Consider the following 21,862-nt stretch of genomic DNA (forward strand, 5'->3'; position numbering starts at 1 on the left):
AAAAATTATAGGAGGGTAGAAACGTATTTTTGATACCTCTTTTATAATTGTTCCAATATCGAGTAATTTAAATTTAAAACATTGTTCGACTATTTCTAACCAGTAATTGAAACAATTATTCATCGTTTTAGTAAAAAGTCATGTGATTTAACAATAGAAAGGACTGCTTACGCTCCACAATAGAAGTGAGGTATAATTATATTGTCGGAATAATTATGAATGATACTGCACACACGCCATTCACAAACAGAAGAAATAAAGAAAAGCAGAGAAAAATAACGAGAGTACGGTGCATTTAATCTTCCTTTTCAGTGATCACAAAACTACGATTGATGATCTATATTTCTCGAAGAATCGCGTAGGCTATTGATTTTTAAACGTACTTAATGGGAAGCTTTATTCATTTAATTACAACGATCTGATTGAATATCGTAAATTTTTTCGTTGTCGTGTTGCCTGTCGCAGAATGATCGGTCGAACGGAATCTAGTAACCTTTTAGAATTCGTGCAGGTTCGATGCACTGTGGTCGGTGGCGAAACGATCGATCGATGCATCACGGCGCTGCCACGATTTTCTCACGAAGACGGAACTCTCGTTCTTCGATTTCTTACCTCGGTATTAGCTAAGTCTCGTAGCTATCGCGAAATGGTTGTCTCTGAAAATAAATCTTTCCGTAGAAGCAGAAGATGTAGGTTTACGCGATTAAGTGGAGATAGTTCTCACGATTGTGCATGAATCTCGTGATAAATTCTCTCGCCTGTCAGCTCTGCTTTACATTCAGTTTTTAATGTAACCGTATTGTTTCAATCTTGTAGTAGACGTTTAAAAATTTGGATGTTATTCATGCGAATTGAAGCACTTGTGCTTTTAATACATTAAATTATCAAGTGCGCGCGAACTTATTAGGTACTTTAATTCACAATGGATTTATCGTGTATTTCGCTGAAATTTTACCCGATTATCGGTGTAATATGATCGAGTGGTTTGAACTCGTATTATGGAGAATCGGTAGCTCGAAATAAGCCACTTAAATGGCAATTGTTCAATCGTAAAAACCGAATGAAACGGCTTACAGGCGAAAAATATCGCCGTGGCTACGATCTGTGACGAGGATCAAGTCGACCTTAAAAAAGCACGCGGTAATTGTCGTGTACAGATTCCGCGATAGAGTCAGCGCTTGAAAGAACGACTTAGGAGATAACGCAGAACTCGTGTACGACCTTCGGTGAATTATGCGCGCGTGGTTCGTTAGTCTGGCTTTATTCGCTCTAGACCGCGGTACCAGCACACCTGTGTTCACTGTGATCGATCTACACACAGGTCGATTATTTTTTAAACGATGTCGCAAAGTCGAGGCAATCGTCGCGTTTGTTCGAAGATCGTCGAACCGTATCGCGAATCATACATCTAACGACATTAACCTTTACCACAACTATCGATATGTTATTCCAACGTGTCGATATCCGTGTCAACGGTTCAACTTGGCTTCGGTTTTGTCTACCCTCTGATAGTGACCCCTTGTAGTCGGATTCCACGAATGGTTACGATGAACTAACAAAACTTCCAGAACTACACACCAGAATGATAAAGATCGATAGTGGATCGCGTAAAACGCTTTTGCGATCCGTTTCGATTCGTTGCGCGGTAGCACGATCGAAGAATTTCATACGAGTGCCAGCTTGTTTATGTAGAGGAGCCGTAAATTTTATTCTTCTTGGCAATAAAGGAGTGATAAAAAATGGACGGGTTAGATACTGACACTGAGAGCAGCAAATTTGGAACGTGGAATAAATACACGTGGAGGTTCCTTTTTGCAAAGACAAAACTAGAGCGTGCATGGAATCGACGCATAATTATTTTACAGCTCGTTAAAATGGGACGCATAACGAATTTAAAGCGACGTAAAGGTTGACGACTTGTAACGATATAACTCCATTAAAGCATCGCGTGCGAGAATTTCGAGTACATAGTTAACAACATGATTAAACGTGTGTAACTAAATCGTGTATTATCGTAAGAGATCAGTTAAAGTTACGCGATAAATAGCGAGCGATCTACGAATATCTATGTTACAAACTATTTATTATCTACTTAAAAAAAAGTAAGGGTATATCAACTGTATAAAAAGTTCTTATTCGTATTGCATTATCGTTATAAAATCATAGTATCAAATGTATCTCTAACGGGGATCGTCGTGAGACAAATCTGACGATATAACGATCAGATATCGTATTGTAGTTTAACTCCGCTGATAATTCATAGAAGTGGATACGATCGAGAGATTTTTAAAGTTTTTGTTCTGCCAACAGCTCTCATTCGTTACCAATGACCGTGCCCAGTGTGGATCCCACCAAAGCCAGTTCCGTGGGTAGTAATTTTGCCAGAGGGACCAGCGATTACCACGGAACCAGCATTAGGGCCGGATACAGCGGCGCTTCCGGATTGAGGACCAGAAAGGACAGCGCCATGGGACGCTGGTCCTGCGAGAACGGCTCCATGCGATGCTGGTCCTGCTATTACCACTCCGTGACTACCGGCTCCCGCGTATCCAGAGTATCCGGCATATCCCGGATACCCGGTATAACTATAGGCTGGACCGGTGTATCCCAAACCTAGAGCGAAGTCAGACCTTTTTATATGCGATAGGTAAATATTTACCATGTTGTATTTCAGACAAATTTGAGTTCGAGTTCGAGTTCGAGTTCGAGTTCGAGTTTGAGTTTGAGTTTGAGTTTGCGTTTGAGTTTGCGTTTGAGTTTGCGTTTGAGTTTGCGTTTGAGTTTGAGTTTGAGTTTGAGTTTGAGTTTGAGTTTGAGTTTGAGTTTGAGTTTGAGTTTGAGTTTGAGTTTGAGTTTGAGTTTGAGTTTGAGTTTGAGTTTGAGTTTGAGTTTGAGTTTGAGTTTGAGTTTGAGTTTGAGTTTGAGTTTGTGTTTGAGTTTGAGTTTGAGTTTGAGTTTGAGTTTGAGTTTGAGTTTGAGTTTGAGTTTGAGTTTGAGTTTGAGTTTGAGTTTGAGTTTGAGTTTGAGTTTGAGTTTGAGTTTGAGTTTGAGTTTGAGTTTGAGTTTGAGTTTGAGTTTGAGTTTGAGCACTCACCGACTCCACCGTCATAGGGGCCGCTGTAACCCTCCACGTGAGCAGGTCCGGCAACAGAAGCAGTAACAACAGCGGATCCAGCAACAGCACCAGAAACTTGAACCGGGCCAGCAACGGATCCAGAGAGTTTGGCTGGTCCTATAGATGGAGCAGCCACCATGGTCGCTCCAAGGTGAGGTCCAGCAACACTGGTTGGTCCTAAGGCGGGTCCAGCGATTGCCACTCCATGAGGATATCCGAGGTGACCCCCATAAAGTCCACCATGGTATCCACCATAAATAGCCTCTCGGCGCAGCCGCGGAGCAGCTGCGACGAGCGTGACGAGGGCTGTCAGAATTAACTAGAAATTTCAAAATTAATGGTAAGTATCGCCAAATTTATACTTAGTCAATGAGTAAATTATTTTGTGAAGATTTGATGTTTAAAATTGACGCTAAAGTCTAGTACATTCCCGTCCATGCTACGAGTTCACAGAAAGTTTCTTAAATAATCATTAAAATATTAATTTCTAATTCAACGTAATTTCGAACTAGAGAAACCAACCGAAATAAAACACATAATATAGGGTATGAGCAAACCGTTAGTCTACATAAATTCTTAAATTATTCTATCGAGATTTAGTGTTTAAAACTAGCACGCACAACTGAAAGTAATGGTGTCCAATTTAGAACTTTTCCATCCACTCAAAAACTCCACAGAGAGTTGTGAAACAGTCAATAGAATATTAATTTCCAAACAGAAACAATTTCGCAGCGCGAAGGTATTCAAAGGAAACAACACCGAAAATATAAAATCACGTTCACCAAACTGAAAGAGACTTCTGCGGTAGCGCGCCTCATGACGAGAAATTCACTGTTGCGATATTCCGATGTTCCGGGGAATACTTACGAAGGCCTTCATCTTGCCGACCGACCGATTGCTTAGTGTGCTCACAGACGACTTGGTCGGACTTTATATACTGCTCTAGGATCCCGACCGCGCCCCTAGTTGATCCCTTCAAATCATATCCGCTGATGGTACAGTCTGAGCCATTGTGCAAGAAGGTCAGCATCCGGCACACCCACCCTCGGGATGCTGAGTCCTTTGACTGACCTTCAACGGCCATTCATTGTGAAACTATCGCTTCCACTGGGGAAGCATATCGTCGGATTTTTTCCTCCTTTGTCCTTCTTGAAACAAAACTGCTACTTCGTTGAATTCTTTTCTTTGTCGCCTTTCATCGATTCCCTGTTTCATCAAACGATTCAGTTTCACGAAGGAAGCATCCGTTTCTTCGCTTTTTTAGGCTATGGTTACAGTGGATACGTATTCTAACGAATTGTCGTTCTAATGAATGAATCATCTGCAGATTGAGATGAATCTATTCATGAGAATCTATAGAATTTCAAGGAGAAAGCATCCATTTTCTCGTTTCTTTAGGTTACGGTTACAGTGGGTGCATGTGCTGAAATGTCTCAAAAATGCATATACTCATAATAATCTATATATGCATTTGATTGTTTTGAAGAATGAAACGCTCAAAAATCAAGATGTATCGTTATTGGCGACAGAAGTCGGTCATGACGTTAAACGTGAAATAGATTTATCGTGTTCGCGTCACGATTCCTTTTTACGGAGCGAAACTTGGTAACTAAAAGGACCGTCTTTCGGCGAACGGAACTTTTGATATTCACCCGGGGTCTCCTTTGTGTCGACGAGGCAAAGTTCGATCGTTTCGTTGCACGTCGTAATGGGATCGGGCGTTTCGTGCGGCGATTCGTGAGAACCTTTCGTCTTCGGGAATCTCGGGGTCATTCGACTTGTTCGACTGGTAAAATACTTGCTCCATTAAACGGTATGGTTTAGAATGAATCGACGTAATTTTTTGGTAGGGAATTGTTTTATATAGATGAACTTTTGTATAAGATGAAAGTGTGTCTGCTCCTTTGGGAAGACGAATGGCCGTGGTTGATATCGACGCACGTTCAGGAACAAAGGAATCGATTAGGCGGACGCGAAAGCGCTGTAATTAGCGTAATTTGCGATTTCTCCAGCGATAAAGGGGACGAATGGCAGGTAACCGTTGGCGAACAGGCGTGATCTTCAACCTACGGTGTAATTGGCCTGAATGTTTCAAGCGTACCAACATCGCTCCTCGTAATTATCGTCTTATATACTGCGTCAATTAGTCCTTTGGTCTCTCATGTTCCATCCTGTCACAAGTGCTTACGGTATAAATTAAGGCTTAACATAAAGCTTACGAAAGACCCGTATTTATCCGATTTTATATCGCCTTTTCGAATTCTTCGAATAATTTGCGTAATTCATCGATTAACTCTTGACCTTAGACTCGTATCGATCTCATCTAATCGTATGTTTCCCAGTGGAAAATTAGTGGGCGATTAGTCGCGTCAATTGGCTCTTTTGTCTCCCATTTTCCATCATGCCACAAGTCCTACGCTGCAAATTAAGAAATAACACAGAACTTACGAAAGATTCTGTCACATTTATCAGAATTGAATTGCTTCTTTGAATTCCTCGAATAACTCGTGTTATTCTTTGATCAAATTCTCGATCTCAAGCGCGTATCTTCTAATCGTATGTTTTGTAGTCGAAAAGTGGTAGGCGGTTAGCCGCATCATCCTGGCCGATGAAGTAACCGATCGGTTTGCGGCAACAAGTCGAGCCCTCGCATTATGGGTGGGAAAGAGTCACGTTCTCAGGGATTAATACGGTTTTCTGTGGTATGTACCGCCTGCAGACGAAGCTTCGGAGCATAAACGTGTCGAGTCGAACGTGACCTTTATGCCACCGTGGTCGTGGAAAAAGGTGCGATCTTCGTTGCTCCAATTATCGCACGCCGATCGATATACGGTTTTGTTCCTCTCGAATTGGTCCACGCTCGAGTAATCCATGCAAACCACGATACTTGTGTATCACCGCATGGCAAACAGTCGTTTCACGCTCGAATCTTCGATTACATTATTCCCGTTCCATTATTCTCGAGCTTTCTGCGGAGAATCGTGTGAACAGTGGTTCTTCTGTTTATCGTCCTAAGAATCGTTAAATTTGCAGATATATTAAATAACATGATATCACTTGATTTTTGTTTTAACTTTATTTAATATGCCGGAAATTCAAATAGATGTATTCAAATAGATAATATGTATACAATACTATTGACAAAGTAGCGAAATATATCACTTATTGATCTTTGCATTCATTCCATGTCACGTTCAAAGTTTCCATAGAGAGGTCATCACTCATTCTCTGTAGCAATTACGTCGTCTCGCATCTCTTCCCATTGGGGTGACTACCCTAATTTCCACGAAACTTATTGCTAAGCCTTAAACGATACGTATAGAACGATCTTTGTGCTTTCAATCATCTAAATTCAAATTAGAAACTTCTCTAAATTACCAAAAGCCTATTTTTACGTTTATTCAACAAAAATAATCTGTAAACAGATTATTTTGTTATCTTGTCTTATATTATCATGAACATTCTTTTTGATGCAAAAAGTATCCTATGATTTCAATATTTACATTTGTTGTCAGCACAAAAATATTGCCACGTAACAGAGTATAACGATATCTATGGTAACAATATGTAGAAGCATGTAATCGATTTCGATATTGGTCACGGGACGATTTGCATGGTGGTGCGGTTCTAGAAATTTGTAGCCCCGCGATGCGATCGAGGAGGAACGGCCGAGATTGAACGTGATCAATGCTAATGGTGAGACTGACATTTGCAGTCATTGTCTGTGCCACGATGTAGACGCAATGCATCGGAATTCTTATGAGAGCAGAGCAGTCTACTGGCGTCCGATTCTCGCATCGTTCCGCTTCAAGTGGATACGTGTCCGAATCGTTTCCAATTTAGGGTCGTTCCATATATAATGAAATATCAGGCATGAAAGGTTATCTAATGGCAACGAAACAAAATTCTCACATCTTACTTAGCTTTACTTCTTACAATACCAGTTTCTAATAATACAAACTATTACAATAGCACTTTGCTTATCAGACGTTCGATCGGAAGTTCATCTCGTAGATCTACGTAGAGTAACAATTAAAACAGAGGATCGTTTAATGAAGTCGTTGGATGAAACCATCTTAAGCCATTAATCTATGAAATTAGACGAAGTTGCTGTTCGAGTTTGATCTCGAGTGCAATCAAATGACGGATACTCAAAGCGCAGGCACCTAAGAAGCATCATAGAAATCGTGATTTCGTTCAATGAGACTGTCAGAATCTCATCAGAGGCTCAATGACGAAATGACCTTGGCCGCAAAACCCGAGCTCTCGAGCCTCGAGTTAGCAGATTCTTCTGGGAACTTGTGTAGGAATCGCACACCCCCGAGAGTGAAAGGACCACGCCTGATCGCGCTTAACGATTCGTGCTGCATCAGCGTCTCCGTCCCTATCCTGTTGGCGGGAATTACGAAACCTGTGATTTAACAGTCTTTCCGCTTCTTACCCACTTTCTACTTCTTTCCATTTCAACTTGAGCTAAAATCGCGTGAAATATGACGTTTATCTGTTGGTTTTGAATTTGGGGATTTTATATAATAAAAGTCGGTGATCTGGTTTGAGTTTGAAATATGATTCCAGTTTTATCTCGTCGTTCTAAAAGATTTTTAATGGGGCGATTCACTAAACGGAGATCTCAGTTAAATGAATAGTTCCAGTGCATGGAGCGCTCAGAATACTTGTCTCGGTAGTCGTAATCTTGACGTTTCGTCTTGAAGAAGATAAAACGGCCGCTTTATCGACTTCATTCTACGGTCCACAGTTTATGCCCATTCTACCATTTTAATAAATACTTCATGGCACGTTTCTGTATTTCGTTCTTTGCCTTGACGATTTTTCTCTGTTTCATTTCCTTTTCTTTTTGCAACACAACAAATACGATTAATTTTTATCAATAACATTACCAACATGTAGCTTGCAACATTGTTCGTTTCTTAAGAATAATAATAAAGTTAATTTTGTTTAATTAATTAAAAAGTAAAATTAATTAATGAATAAATACAATGAAAAATCTTATCAATTACCAGGATAATATATATGCAAGCGAAGTGTCGTAGAACATATACATTATATGAATATAAATCTCTGATAAAAATTCATTTTTGTATCTGAGGAATCGCAGCAAACACCCTACAACAGAAGATTTGGTAAGAGAGACTGTTTATGGCCTATACAAATGTTTCATTTTAAAGAAACGTTCCCACTTGTTCTAATCTCATTTTAACGGAAATAAAACGATCGATAGAGATGCTTAAACTGTCAGCACGGTGTCGAAAGTAGTCTTCGCTTAGCCTAATCTAGCTAACTAGATTAACATCACAATTTTCTCTTGATTTTATCTCATTTTATCTGTTCAAAAAATCGGTCATCCTTTCATGTTAACCAAATTGAATGCGAAGGAAACATTGTAAAGCTTCTTAAAAATCCCATCTTCTTCTTCCGCTTCTTCTTTAGAAATATGAGCCACGTGCTCATGCTCGAGACGGTTATGGGCAGTGGATGAAAAGATATTTCCCCATCTAGAAGAGAAACGAATAGAAGAACCGAGTAGAAAAGATTATGGAGTAGTTACCTCGCGTTTTGCTTTCTTCGCCAGATCGACATCCGACTTTTTCGTCCCCCAGAGCAAATTTTACCGGATTCCGCGGGTTAGCACGCACCCAATGGCTTTTATTTTATTCACGGTCAACTGCAGACCACTGGAAGCTTCGCCCACCGAGTCCCGTGCCGCTTGCGAATCTGGAAGAGATTTAAAGACTTTTCAGTCGCGGTTAAAGCCGTATTTGTGGCCAAATCGACCTGAAAAGTCCGAACCTCTTCGCCAAATATGATGGGTCAGCACCGGTCGATCAGCTTGAATGCCTGCTTGATCTAGATCGACCCTTGATCCCGAAACGCGGATTCCTAAGTTCTCTTCAACTACGTGAACCGCTTCTTTCGCCGGTCTTCTACGGAATTTCGTTTCTTCAGCGTATATTCTAACCACAATGGAAATGAAGAGCCTCGATTGATCGTCTAAACGGCCGTGACTGCAAAATAAGGGGGTAGAAAATTGTGTTGAATTCTGATGTATCGGGGGGTTTCTCAAACCTTTCGTGAGATTCCAGCGATCTATTTCGATTTCGAAGCTCAGTAGTTTGTTCGTATTAATGAGGAACTTTCTTCTTTTTCGTTTTTTTTAAATTGATAGTAGAAGAAACTTATAACTAACTCACCTTTTCAACTTTGAACCTTTATGATGTGTGGTTATCTGGATCGTCAGATTTTCTACTAGACATTTATCTATGAGAATATTTGAAAGGTATGATGCACAGTGAATCGATGACATCGTTATTGTGATACTTCGACTTACGTTTCTCACGATATTCCTACTTGTTTCGATTGACTAACAGAAGCAGGAGCTGGGGAGTACTTCGGTTCCAATTTTCTGAAATATTCTGGATTTCCAATCATTTTAACGTCAAAGTTTGTTCGAGAGACTGTCTTCCTTCATCTCCTCGAAATGTTGTTTGCAGTATCGCCGTTGGCTGGATATCGTGCTACAAAGCGTGTCTTATCCTTTTGTACCACCTAATGATTCGTGCACAGTTCACGAATGGAATGATCTCTGTAATGGACTAACCAAATTGCTGTATGCCAAGTGTCGTAGCGTTACAAAGACGATCGTCGCAGTTTAGAATTACCTTTCTGACACCGGTGTAACGAGGTTGCAAGGTAATTGGTCCGTTTTCGCTACGACCACAGAAACTGATGGCGAATTCAACACTCCCTTTCGAAGTCCTCGTGGCCAACTTACGTTTTCGGAATTTGAAATTCTGTTTTTTGAATGCTATTTAGAAATTGAAAATCGGAATATTTGATAACTATATAATAAATACCTGTGATAGGTGAAGTTTCGAAGTAGCAGTGTTTGGTAACAGCCTTGGAAGAGTCCGAAGTTCCACGTGGAGCTCGCAATGCAAACTAAAGACATCAAATGAAGATTAGCACCATAAAATTCGCCCCATACACGATGTCTATTATTCACAGCTGTCAGCGCGTTATTAAACTACCATTACGTACCGTTGACGCTGTCCATTCTTACATCACGTCGGCAAAGTCATTTGTTCCACGCGAATTAACTTAAGCGCAATCATCGACGGTAGCATACAGTGTTTTTCGTGTTTTGCTTTGCTGATGCGGTAAATATGAAAACAAATATACATACACGAGAATGAAGATTTCGTTGACACGCGATGTCATTAACTAACGTTAAACGAGCAATTTCGATTCGAACGTTGAACTTTCTAACGAGTGGACGACTCTTGACAAATCCATCGTTAGCAAACCGTAGCCGAACGATCGGTAAACGATGGCCGCAGCAACAGGCGGTCGATTCGGAATTTAGTGTTTCGTTGGAATCTGTCTCCTTTAACATTCCGAGGGAAACATAAAAAAAGGGAATCAACTTTAGCTCGACTCTTAGAGGAGTATTTAGATATCTTGCGAATTACAGAAGGGGTTGAATCGTTAGTCTAAATACTTAATCTTATCATACTCGGTGGCAATGTCTTGATAGCAATCGATTTTTAGATTCTTGCTCCCTTTGATTTCTTTATATCTATGCAGAGATCTTTCTTTGTTCCATGAATAGGACGAGGCAAATAATCCAATTTTGATTGCATTAAATCACAATCAGATGCTCAATTCGTACAAGAGATCCAAAGTTCAATTGGAATTCGTTGTCTTTACTCTCAACGCTGTTGAGCTACTTACTTTAGCGAGGAATGGAACGATCGCTAAAGGGGGTGATTTTAGGGATGATCGAAGGAAATAATCAAGAGTGAGTTTTAAATACTGATGCTTTATTTTATATAAAGTATTGTATAAATGTATAAACGCTATAAATATGTGGTATCTATCTATGGTGGTGGTGGGGTGCTAGTCGTGATCGCAAAGAAAGGGTATGACGAGGGCGGGCGGGGTCGGGGGCCGGCAGCGGCGCGCCATCTATTTACATTCATTCACTCACGGGAAGGGCTGACCTACCATAATCTACCGGTCTCTCTCTTTCACTAACATATAACACGATTATATAATATATGTGTAGTGTGTGTATATATACGAGTACACATATAGCAATAGTGTGTGTGCGCGCGTGTGGCAATGTGTTCATATATATATATACGCGAAGGAAGTAGTAGTAATAGTATGTATACATGTATATATATATAAAGAGAAAACATATATGCGCATGGACGAGTAATGTAATAATAATATGTATGCTTGAGTGCGGCAGTGAGTATAACAACTTGTGAGATCGTGACGCGATCATATGATCGTTCACGGCTCATCGGAAGAGAGAGAAAAAAAGACAGAGTAGTAAATATGTGTGAAGAGCGGCGGCCTTACGGATGGTGGAAGACGTAAGAGAGAAAAAAAATATAAAGAGAGTACTGCCGGAGCAACGGTGGGTGTTCAGAAAACAGAACAGACCCAGTTGGTCCAACGACGAAGCGCCAAAGCTTGTCCACTTGCTGGGTCCATGACGGAGCAGCCGGGTTCAACGTGCTTGCGTTGACTCTGTGTTCTGGCGCGGTGGTTCAGGTGACGTCAACTAGAAAACTTGGACGTGGCTCGATGCGTTGCCGATCGTATGATACGGGCTCGTCGTGTAGATCGCGACTAAGATGTCCAGATGTCGCGGTGTTATTGCAACCGTGGCTGGCAATCACGGCTTCGTTCGACTTCCTCCGTCGCGTTACGCGGATTTGATGAAAGAAGAAATTGACTAAATTTTACCCGTGCCTCGTCTTACGATGGGGACGAGTCGCGTTGTCGACGAGATGAGGATGAGACGAGACGAGAACCGCGGATCACGAATGGCCGTGGCCACGGTGTACACTTTACCGAGATCTGAACCCGTGATCCTTGATGGCTGAGACCAGCATGCCGAGCTTTCAACTCGCGCTTTTCACCGTGTTTCGATATATACCGACTGGATTTGTGATTAGAATATTCTGACTATATACCGACTACACCACTAACGCCGGCGCTATAACCATGTTCCTAGATTGGACGAAGCTTTGGGAAGAAGACGTTGAGCGCGTTTGAGGATCGTTTGAGACCGGTAAGTGACTGTGGTGGGTATGCCGCCGTCGCCGAGCCGAGATCGCTGGGGCTTTAGAACGTCTAGTACTTGCCAAGTGCCGCGGGGATGATAGCTCCGTGAGAGCCGAGTCCAGCGTGGATGGCGCCAGATGGTCCGTTGATCACAGCAACACCACCGTCGTGTCCGCCAATTCCAGCGCCGATTCCGGCACCACCACCCACAACAGCGATGGCACCTGAAAACACCAAATAGCTTGGTAAAATATATGTTCCAACTCCTTCGCTCCTATATCATATATCATTGTTGCTTCTTAATGTCGATCATTCGACCGGAATACAGACCAGCACCACCGAGTCCGAGTCCAGCACCACCGAGACCACCAGGCGCAGCAGCGGCGGCAGAGCCAGAGCTACCGTCGTCACCGTTGATGTTGCCACTGCCAGCATAGAAGGATACAACTCCCACAGATGGTCCTACCAAGTTGGCACTACCTTGGGACGGTCCAATGAGGGTGGAGGTACCAGCAGAAGCACCCACGGAGGTGAATGGACCAGTAGCAGGTCCTACGAGACCAGCTGGGCCGGTACGAGGTCCACCAACGTTCTTGGCACCTTCTTGGGGTCCTACGCTGTCAGATGGTCCACTCTGGGGTCCAACGTTAGCCTTGGGTCCTTCAGCGGGTCCAATGTCAGCCCTGCCTCCGATCACTCCTGCTCGACAGAATAAAAGGAATCCCGGTGAACGACTGTCCCTCTCGTGGTAATTCTTCTTTACGTTCAATTCCACGACGAGTTACGCACCACCAGAGACAATCTGTTGAACACCAGCAGCACCAGCCGCCGCCGCGGATCCAGCGGCATAGCTGGCACCGAGAGCTGAGGATCCCAAGCTGGACGCTCCTTCTTGGAGAGATCTCGCGCTACCAGCACCTGCTGCAAGTCCACCGGAGAGACTAGCACCTCCGCCGACTAGGCCAACTCCAGCGATGCCTCCTCCAAGACCAACTCCGAGGCCTCCACCAACTCCAAGGCCGCCAACGCCATGACCTCCAGCAAGAGCAATGCCAGGTCCATGTGCGATTCCGGCACGGGCCGTTGCTACTGCTAGACAGGCGAACACAACCTGCGACCAGGTAAGTTCCGGTCAGTATCGCTCGTTTCTCGTTATACGACCAATTTGTTTCTAAGCTATTGTTCGTTTCGTAGCGTTACATTATGTGTCTATGTAGGTAAGTTCGTGAAAGGTGTACGCGTGGCACGGCAATATCGCGAAGTGAAATCAGCGAGGAAGAAAAAACGAAAACGAACGAAGACGAACTATCCTCAGCGCTGGTTTACGGAAGCAACGTTCGACTATCGCCGTGAATTCAGACTCTCATTGACTTGGCACCGATTACCACGTGCCCCGTTGTAACATAACCGCGGCTTTCACTTTCGATACTCGCTACACGCTTATAGACTGGCCGCGCGCGCGGCGTTCCGCGGCATCGGGAAACGATTCCCGGCACCTGGGAAAACGTCGTCCCTCAACGCGATCGCCTTTAAAGCGTGAAAGCTACGATGTGACTAGTTTTTGCCTCGTTTAATATCAAAGTCCGAAGAAACGATAACCGGATGGAAGTCGAGCGTGAAATTTCGCAACGTTTTACGTCCGTCGATATCGTAACGACTGCGCGTTGTTGGGGAAAATGCGAACTCGAGACATAGTGTTGTAACGTTTCGCAATTCCAAATAATACCGGACCTTCCTCGAAAGTTCTCCGTTATCCACAATGAATTCTTTTTGCCACGCTTGAAGTAAATATCGGAGAAAGAAATTTCTTTTTAGTTCCATTTCATAAAAGAAAAACCGATCTGCTCGCGTTTTATGCAATCGCGTATTATTCCAACGTAATCCGTGTAATGCGAATCGACATTCGTAATTGATCGACGAGCAATGTCTCCTGGAAATCGCGAGTTACAAACACGGTGAACAGATGTTACTTCTTTTTAGAAATCGGCCGAAGGCGCAATTTCGAGTTAACGCGAACCGATTATTTCCCTCGGCTATTTTTCTTACCATTACTAGAAACGACCGGTTCTCGAGCATCGTACCGCGAATCGATCAGGACCGTAGCTTCGAAACGAGGAGAAAATCAAGTGAAACAGGCTGAGAAGAGATGGAAAACTCGACCGTTTAAGTCGACAAAAAAAGAACGCGTTTACGTGCGTGTGACGGAAGTTGGAAAATCGGTTGAACGACGCGTCACGCCCAAGCTCTCACGAGTGTTGCACTTAAACGAGTGCACCGTTGCCCTGCCATTATGCATATCTAACGACTTCGCGAAACTTTCACATCCCGTTTACATGGAACCGTGGCAATCCGTGTGACGTGGTCGACCGAGCGTTCTCGCGACCCAGCGATCGGAAAACGACCGAACCCGATGTGTTGTTTCGAAACCGAACCGGTACTTTGCATAGATCGTTTACGATCGTTCGAGATTTATGAAATCGCGTTGGTGAGAATCGTTAGAGCTAGTTACTTCTACGAATTAATCGCAGGGAACTTAATTGCGTTCGAAGAAACGACGCGCAACCGGTAGAGTTAATGAGAATCGATCGAGCTAATTTGGATTCGCTTTCAGGTTAAAAATCGAACGATGGATAAAGTAGGCAAACCGAGAAGGAATTCGGCGAGCCGAGAGAACGATGACGAACGGTATTCGTGAATGAAGATGCACCGAGAATAAAACCGGTCGCGGGTTCGGTTGCTCGCTGAATGACGATGATACTATTACAACCGGTTCCACGGTCAGTGTACCGTACAACGAGACTTCTTGCCGCATGAATGGAGCGCGTAAGAAGGACAAAGTCGATTCGTGCACTCTGGTACCACGGAGCAAGCAGGACGAGACCGTTCGAGCCGTGACATTGAACGTCGACAGTTTGGTGCCACGAAGTCTGACTGCAAGCGAGGAGCTTTCGAACTTCGACTTTCCACGGATTTCGACTGGCTTACGGATGAAAGGTTCCAATTAAAGCGATTTATCGTTGACTCTATACCGCTGTCACCGATGTCACGAATAATGTCTCGGGTAAAGAGCAGTGCTCGAGAGCGTGCTCGCGAGTCCCAAGCGGTTTATTCTAGCGAATCGATTCGAGAAAATGAAGCAAAAGGAAAATTTAGATGCAGACTTCGAAATCTTGTGAATTGGAAATATCTCGTTAAACAGCTACTTTACGTACAAACACTAGATGGATCGAATTCAAAACCGCGAGTTGTATAGAAAATTCGCTGATTAACTGGAAGGAAGGTGCGAGTAGACCGAGAACACGATCCGAAATATTATATCGAAGAGAATCGCGAACAACTCGATCGAAGAACTCGAACCCGATACTCGGATAATCGATCGAACACCCCACGAAAATCACCAACCCTGTGGTGGATACTCACAAAGGCCTTCATGTTTGGTGTGTGTATGGTGGGCTAGTAGTCCGGTGAATGACTGACTTGGGCCGGGCCGGCGGGCCTTATATACGCCTAACTCTACTCTGGCTACGCTCCACAATCACCATCCTTTCGAAAGCAAGGCGCTCCACCACCCTCCCCCCAGAAAAACTATAATCCACGTCGTACCAGCGGCCAGCATAGACCGAAGGTAGTCCCACCAGCTGGTTTAGGGACAGGCAGGGGGTTCCCCCTTGCCACCTCGCCGATACAGAGGTTGCACGTTGTAGGTTGTTTGCGGGTATTCCACGGGCTTCGTCCATGTCTAACGGCCGAGAGAGCAGCCTCCTACTCCACCCGCCCCACCATCTTGGCCTACACACTCGGCATCCACACGCCAGGCCACACCAAGTGCAACACCAGGCACCACCCGGGTTACCTGGTCACCTACGATATCTAACTCTCTCGTGTCCAGGCGTGGTGCACGACGTATATCACAGATCGCGCTAACGAAACAGCTCAACGCTGACTTATGCGACGAGATCGTTCGGTGCAATTGTTCACTTCTTTCCGGTCATATACAAGGCACAGGTGCAATAGGGATGATTCATTAGCAATAATGCCCTAACAATGATGACCCTTTCGGCAGATTAACAGCTGGGCTCTGTTCGTAATAATTTACTAATAATATTAGTGAATCGGCAGGTGACATATTGTGCATTGCACTATTTTGTATATTGCGCGATTTCTAATTTGTAAAATTTCGTAAGATCGATAGCTTGGATTATTTTGTCATCGAACTTCTACTGGTTATTTGATAACTTATGACCAATTAATTCGACTAATAATATTAGTTGCATAGTGCAAGAAAGTCCTGATAGAAGGTCTATGCAAGATCATTTTTCTCATTTGCGCTACTTGTTTCGTGGATATATTGATATCAATTTAATCGATACATTTTATCATTCTGTTAGATACATACGTATGCTTTGATCCTTTCGTGGTAAAGATTGGAATTATTTTCGCTCATGGAAGATTACTTGCATGGGCTATTTGAGAGCAGTAAATTTGACAAGAAAGTTTCGCATGACGCAATTGGAAAGTAGTATGATGTGTATTTGTCGTTGAGGAAAGTCAGATCGATCAGCTGTTCTGTACATTACAGCATAAGCATCCATCTTTTACAGCGCAGTTTGAACGTTATAATGACAACACAGGGATACTAAAAAGCATGGGCTGGCTACGTGCTCTGGAAAGCGAGCAGACATTCCGTTAACATAGTCGCAGGAAGTTTCGATTGCAAAAGCGAGCACGGATTTAGCCCTGAAACGCATGCAATTTCTCACGATCTCTCGTTCAGAGTAAAAGCGCGATATTGCTGCACGAAGATCGTCTCAAATTGAAATTCGCGAACGTGATCATCCAGCAAGCGCGAGGATGGCATCCGATAATTGTCTTGGAGCACGAGTGGCTATTAAACGGGAGGAGTTTCATCGTTTTTGCAAATGGAAAAGATAAGAAAGGGCAGAAAATCAGAAAGAAAGGCGAGAAGGTGGAGAATAGCGGATCTAAGAATGGTGACGCGTCGACTCGAGATTATGACCCGCTCGTTACGCGAAGACGAGGAGCCTCGCTCGCATCGAAAAGGAGTTTCACGTTAGTGGCAAACGTGAAACGCTTTAAAGAGTTGGAATTATGGGCCGTTGAATGGCCTTAAGAAACCTGGATTCTTTTCTAAATAGATTGCCTGCCGTCGTGCGCCGCCGTCGCTTGTTACTTATTACCTCAACCTACTAATTCCAGCTGCCACGGTGCATAATGCGAGAATCTGGAAATAAGATCGAGCCCGTGAGGGTTGCCTTCCATTATGCTCGGCGATTTTGAATTACGCCAATGACCCGTTTTAAACGAACTTCGCGAGCGAATTTAACCACGACAATTTAAGCTTTTCGTTAGCGTTAAATACCTTATCTCGTATGTGTTCGTTAGAACGAATATTTCGAGTTCGTTGCACTTGCATCACGCAAATCTATACATTTACTTATTTGGCTTTCCGTCCACCGAATTCCCGACCGAAAGAATTCGATATTAGATATGTTCCAATATTTATGGAATGATTGTTTTTACCTTTATTTTTCAATATTAACGAATAATAGTAGAAAACCGTTAAGCCAGCCGTTAAAACGAGCAATATCGGCATTCGTTTAATTATAGGGTGAAATTCAGCTCGTAAAAGTGGCCCATTGTCGGCCTGTACAGTTTTTATGCAATTTTAACGACGTAATTCTGCGACGCTCGTCTGGATCATCCGGTGGCATCGATCCCATGTTCAGTGTTACCGAACAAAGAGAAGACTTCTCTTCGTCTGGCTTCTATCTGGAAGTTCCCGGCGATATATTTACAAAGATAACATTATGCCGGTCTTCTCGCGAGCCCGATCTACATAATTGTGCAACCGTTGATCAGCAATCCCACCGCTGTTTACCAAAGAAAAATCGCTTGTCTCTGCCATTGTTGATGAAACGCCATCACAATGGAACGGTGGTTCGATAAGCAACTTTCCTTGGGTCGTATGCTATTACGCCCTCTCATCGCGATTCAATGTTAACGGAGGAATTGGATTAAGATAAAAGGAAAAATAAACATATTTGCGTAGGAAAATGGGTAAAACAGACGAGAGGAGAGAAGAAAATGAAAATGAAAAAGGGAAGCGAGGGACGATCCTGGGAAAATGGCGAACACAGGATGACTTAATCTCGCCGTTGAGGAAGGTTAGGACGCGAGGCTAATTAAATGAAATCTAATTAAAGCCTGGTTTCGGAATGATTCCTCGGCCGTACGTATTACGGCCGGCTAGTTTCCCGGCTCGCGCGAAGTGAAAGCTATTATATTATTTGGCGTCCGCGAAAAATCTGCCGGTCTACCGCGAAAGTGGCCCGTACCGCCGTATCTTTTCTCGTCAGCCCTGACCGGTTTCGAATATATAAAAGCGATACGGCTGCTGGCTGTCAGCTCTTTCTTGACCACCCTCGAAACGGTAGCCTGATCGATTGCCCTGCCACTAAGTTAATTAGACAGGCGTGTCTGCCATTATTTCCTCTTTTAACAGTCGATCGGTTCATTTGTCGATCGATAGATCTTTGCAGACCTGTTCCGATCATCCTGTAGATATAAATCGTGTTCCGATCGTACTCTAAACGTCATCGAGAGTTATGCAATCGCGAAAAATAGCGTAGTATATAGCCGAAGGATAAAGGAAGAAAGTCAGGTGGACAGAAAATCGCGCGATCGGTTAGATTATTTAACGAACGGTGCACTATTGTGCAATCGTTCGTTTTTCTTTCGTTCACGGTGTTACGGTTGAGTAATAACGTTCGCAGTCTATTAATTGTGCGTTTATTGGAACCTTTACGTTCCATCACGATCAAGAGAAAGACACGTAGTTTCTGACCTCGTTTCGGAATTTATCCGGCGTTTTTCGTCGAATCGATATCCATTTGCCTAGGATCGATCGACGATCGATTGCCTGAACACACCAGATCGCGCGCCTACGTTCCTCTGATAAAGCCACTTTCTCGAAGCCCGTGAATCGAATCGAAACTAAACTACGCGTTCCTTTAGCAAGGCACACTATCCTGTCGCTGTTCGCCTCTCGAACGAGGACAAATATCCAATCTATTGGACATTTATATCCATAGAACGGCAATGTTCCTTTTCTCAGGTGTCGTTACCGTGTGCGAGCGCGCTCGTGTAACTAATAACGACCAGATTCCAGTCGATTCCATTAATACGGCTGCTATTTCCTCTTCATTCGCGAGTTTCCACGTAAAAATCGACTTTCGTGCGATGCATTGTATTACCTCATGCGATGCAATTAAATTTCGTTCGGCTGTGGGTGCTTCGTTGTGAAATCCAACGTGTACGGAACGGTGACGAGTGAATTCGAGGGAAAAACCGTAGCGTTTCTAAATGTAGAATATACACTTGTAGTTGGAGCTCCTTTTGTCGAGGCTGATCCCGTCTCTGGTGAACTTTGGTATCGAGGTGCAGTCGCGAATACGAACTACACCATTGCCACCGCCATACTCGTACATTGGTCCGTACCAATCGGAGCGTGTCCCTTTCTCTACGCTGCCTGCGGACCTTAACACGACCCACGGTATAGTGCACCCTTATGTCGAAATTTCCAACACCGAACGGGGCGCTTAGAATAGTTGGGACGTTGCGACCTTGGCGACAAGGTTGAGATCCTACCCGTCTATAATCTCTAAACAAAACATCGCGTCGAAGCTTTGTAATAGTGGATCGATTTTTACGACTGTCCAGAGTTCATTATATTCTCGATTCTGTGCCGAGTGACACGAAAGTAACGCAAACATTTGTCTCCAACCATCGTTATAACCAGTCGTTATAGAATTTTCTTACATATTTTATTAATTACAATATTATTTGCAGCAAATGGTATTTGGATAAATCAGGTTCTACTGTATTTTTGACTAATTCCATTTCCGAGTCTATATATATAAAGCTTAAGTTTACGTTATTTTCGTATCACTCTGTATATCACAAAGAGCGCAAAAACAAGCTCTGTTCTTTGGCGGCGTTCTTCCACGGAGATCTTCATCGGAAGAGACTCCACTCCGATAATAAGATGCGACGATGCGACACCCGGACAATGACGCGCACTGCTAGCTGTGATGCGCTCGCGTCTGCTCGGATTTTTATGTAACACGAGGATGTGAAACCGGAGAAATTTTCACGGCGAAGCGGTGTATCCGTGGGAAAAGCGAGCTCGTTCCGCACGAGCCGCGACGACAACGGATGGAAGTCTACGTGTACGGATGCTTGTAGCCTGACGCGGTTGATGCGTCGCGGCCACGTCTGGACGCACGTGTCGTCGCGTGCTTCCCATTCTACTTCGTCCCACTTGCCTGTTTCATCCGAGTTCAAGTCGTACCAACGTCACATTGCACTTGCGCGATCGATTTCAAGGAATTAATTTTATTAACGTCGTTAAATCTGTCTAACAGCATGAAAAACTTCATAATCAAAGGTATAGACGTATATGTTTTTAATAGGATTAGTGTTACTTTTTTATAGGATTCTCCCGATGAAATTTCAAGAGCAAAGGATAAAGAAGATTTGTATGCACCTCGTAAAATTGATTTCGAGGAATTAATGCGATTAACATTATTTATGTTATCCAGAAATAGGGAAAGCTTCGTCATTAATAGTCTGAGAAATACATTTTTGTAATTTCATTGTGCTTTACAATGTGACCTCTGATGGAATTTCACGAAGTAGATTAGAGGGTAAAAGACATTAGTGAGGAAATTGAAGGTGTGTTTGTAAGTGGAAGGTTGATAACAGTGTTCGATACGCTACCTCCATTCACAAAGCGAGAGCAGGAAAGTTTGACGTAGTCTGAAATCCGACGCTTATCTCGACCATTAAAGGTTAAGGTGCGGAATATAACATTCACGAGTGTTCTTGATTGCCTAACGCCTTCTTATTTTTTATCCTTTTTGCTAGGTACTACCTACTTATCTATTTACATACAGGTACAGTTACTAAACGTTTGCACATAACATTTCTACAATAACTGTACAGAATTTTAATTCATTCATGGGCGAGTGAATTTTGTACAAAATTATATAACGAAATTGGTCCATTATGAATAACCGTTGTAACATTTGACAATCTATCACGACATGAAAATTATTCCATCAATGAGGAAACGCTATTAAATGGGCGATAATGGCATTTCGATAATGTAAATGCAACGGTGCGCTCGTTTATACCAACACGCATCGAGCACGACGGATAGATTTATTAGCAACAAGTTTCACCCTTTTATGTAATTCGTGTGCTAGCTTGGATGGATTGGCATAGGAATAGTCAACTGCGATTTGAGCTTCGAATCGATCGAAGACGGTGCGTAAACTGGAAATCGCGCTGCGATTCCGTAATTATGTATACATATATGTAGCTTTATTCGCCGCAAATTAGTGAGAAATTTTCATTAGCAAATTCGAAACGCAGTTAATAGGGTGGTTGGCTGGCCATTGTAGCGTGAACGAATTATTCGCGAATAGATAGCAGGGCAAAATGGAATTGCATTGACCATCGGCTACGAGAATCGTCAAAAGTGCATAATTGTCATTACGCAAGCGCCAGGTCGCTTTCTATCGTTTTATCATTGAAAATCGTGTAACATTCTCGCTCACGGCTCGCGCG

General features: G+C 43.2%; 2 protein-coding genes across 2 annotated transcripts; both read right to left on the reverse strand.

The window, feature by feature from the left end:
• Positions 1-1,779: 1,779 nt before the first annotated feature.
• On the reverse strand, positions 1,780-3,994 carry LOC117204052 (cuticle protein 64-like). The gene is made up of 3 exons (XM_033441052.1): positions 3,983-3,994; positions 3,095-3,434; positions 1,780-2,613 (listed from the first exon to the last, which is right to left on the reverse strand). Exons 1-3 carry the CDS (start codon positions 3,992-3,994, stop codon positions 2,321-2,323), a joined length of 645 nt encoding a protein of 214 aa, XP_033296943.1. The 3' UTR covers positions 1,780-2,320.
• A 6,944-nt stretch (positions 3,995-10,938) lies between these two features.
• LOC117204235 (glycine-rich protein 5-like) lies at positions 10,939-16,159 on the reverse strand. Its single transcript, XM_033441440.1, has 4 exons — positions 15,632-16,159; positions 13,001-13,322; positions 12,542-12,910; positions 10,939-12,435 (listed from the first exon to the last, which is right to left on the reverse strand). The coding sequence occupies exons 1-4, from the start codon at positions 15,641-15,643 to the stop codon at positions 12,281-12,283; spliced, it is 858 nt and encodes a 285-aa protein (XP_033297331.1). The 5' UTR covers positions 15,644-16,159; the 3' UTR covers positions 10,939-12,280.
• Between the last annotated feature and the right edge of the window lie 5,703 nt (positions 16,160-21,862).

Source organism: Bombus bifarius, unplaced genomic scaffold (assembly GCF_011952205.1).
Source record: "Bombus bifarius isolate JDL3187 unplaced genomic scaffold, Bbif_JDL3187 scf7180000007977, whole genome shotgun sequence".
Classification (NCBI taxonomy): domain Eukaryota; kingdom Metazoa; phylum Arthropoda; class Insecta; order Hymenoptera; family Apidae; genus Bombus; species Bombus bifarius.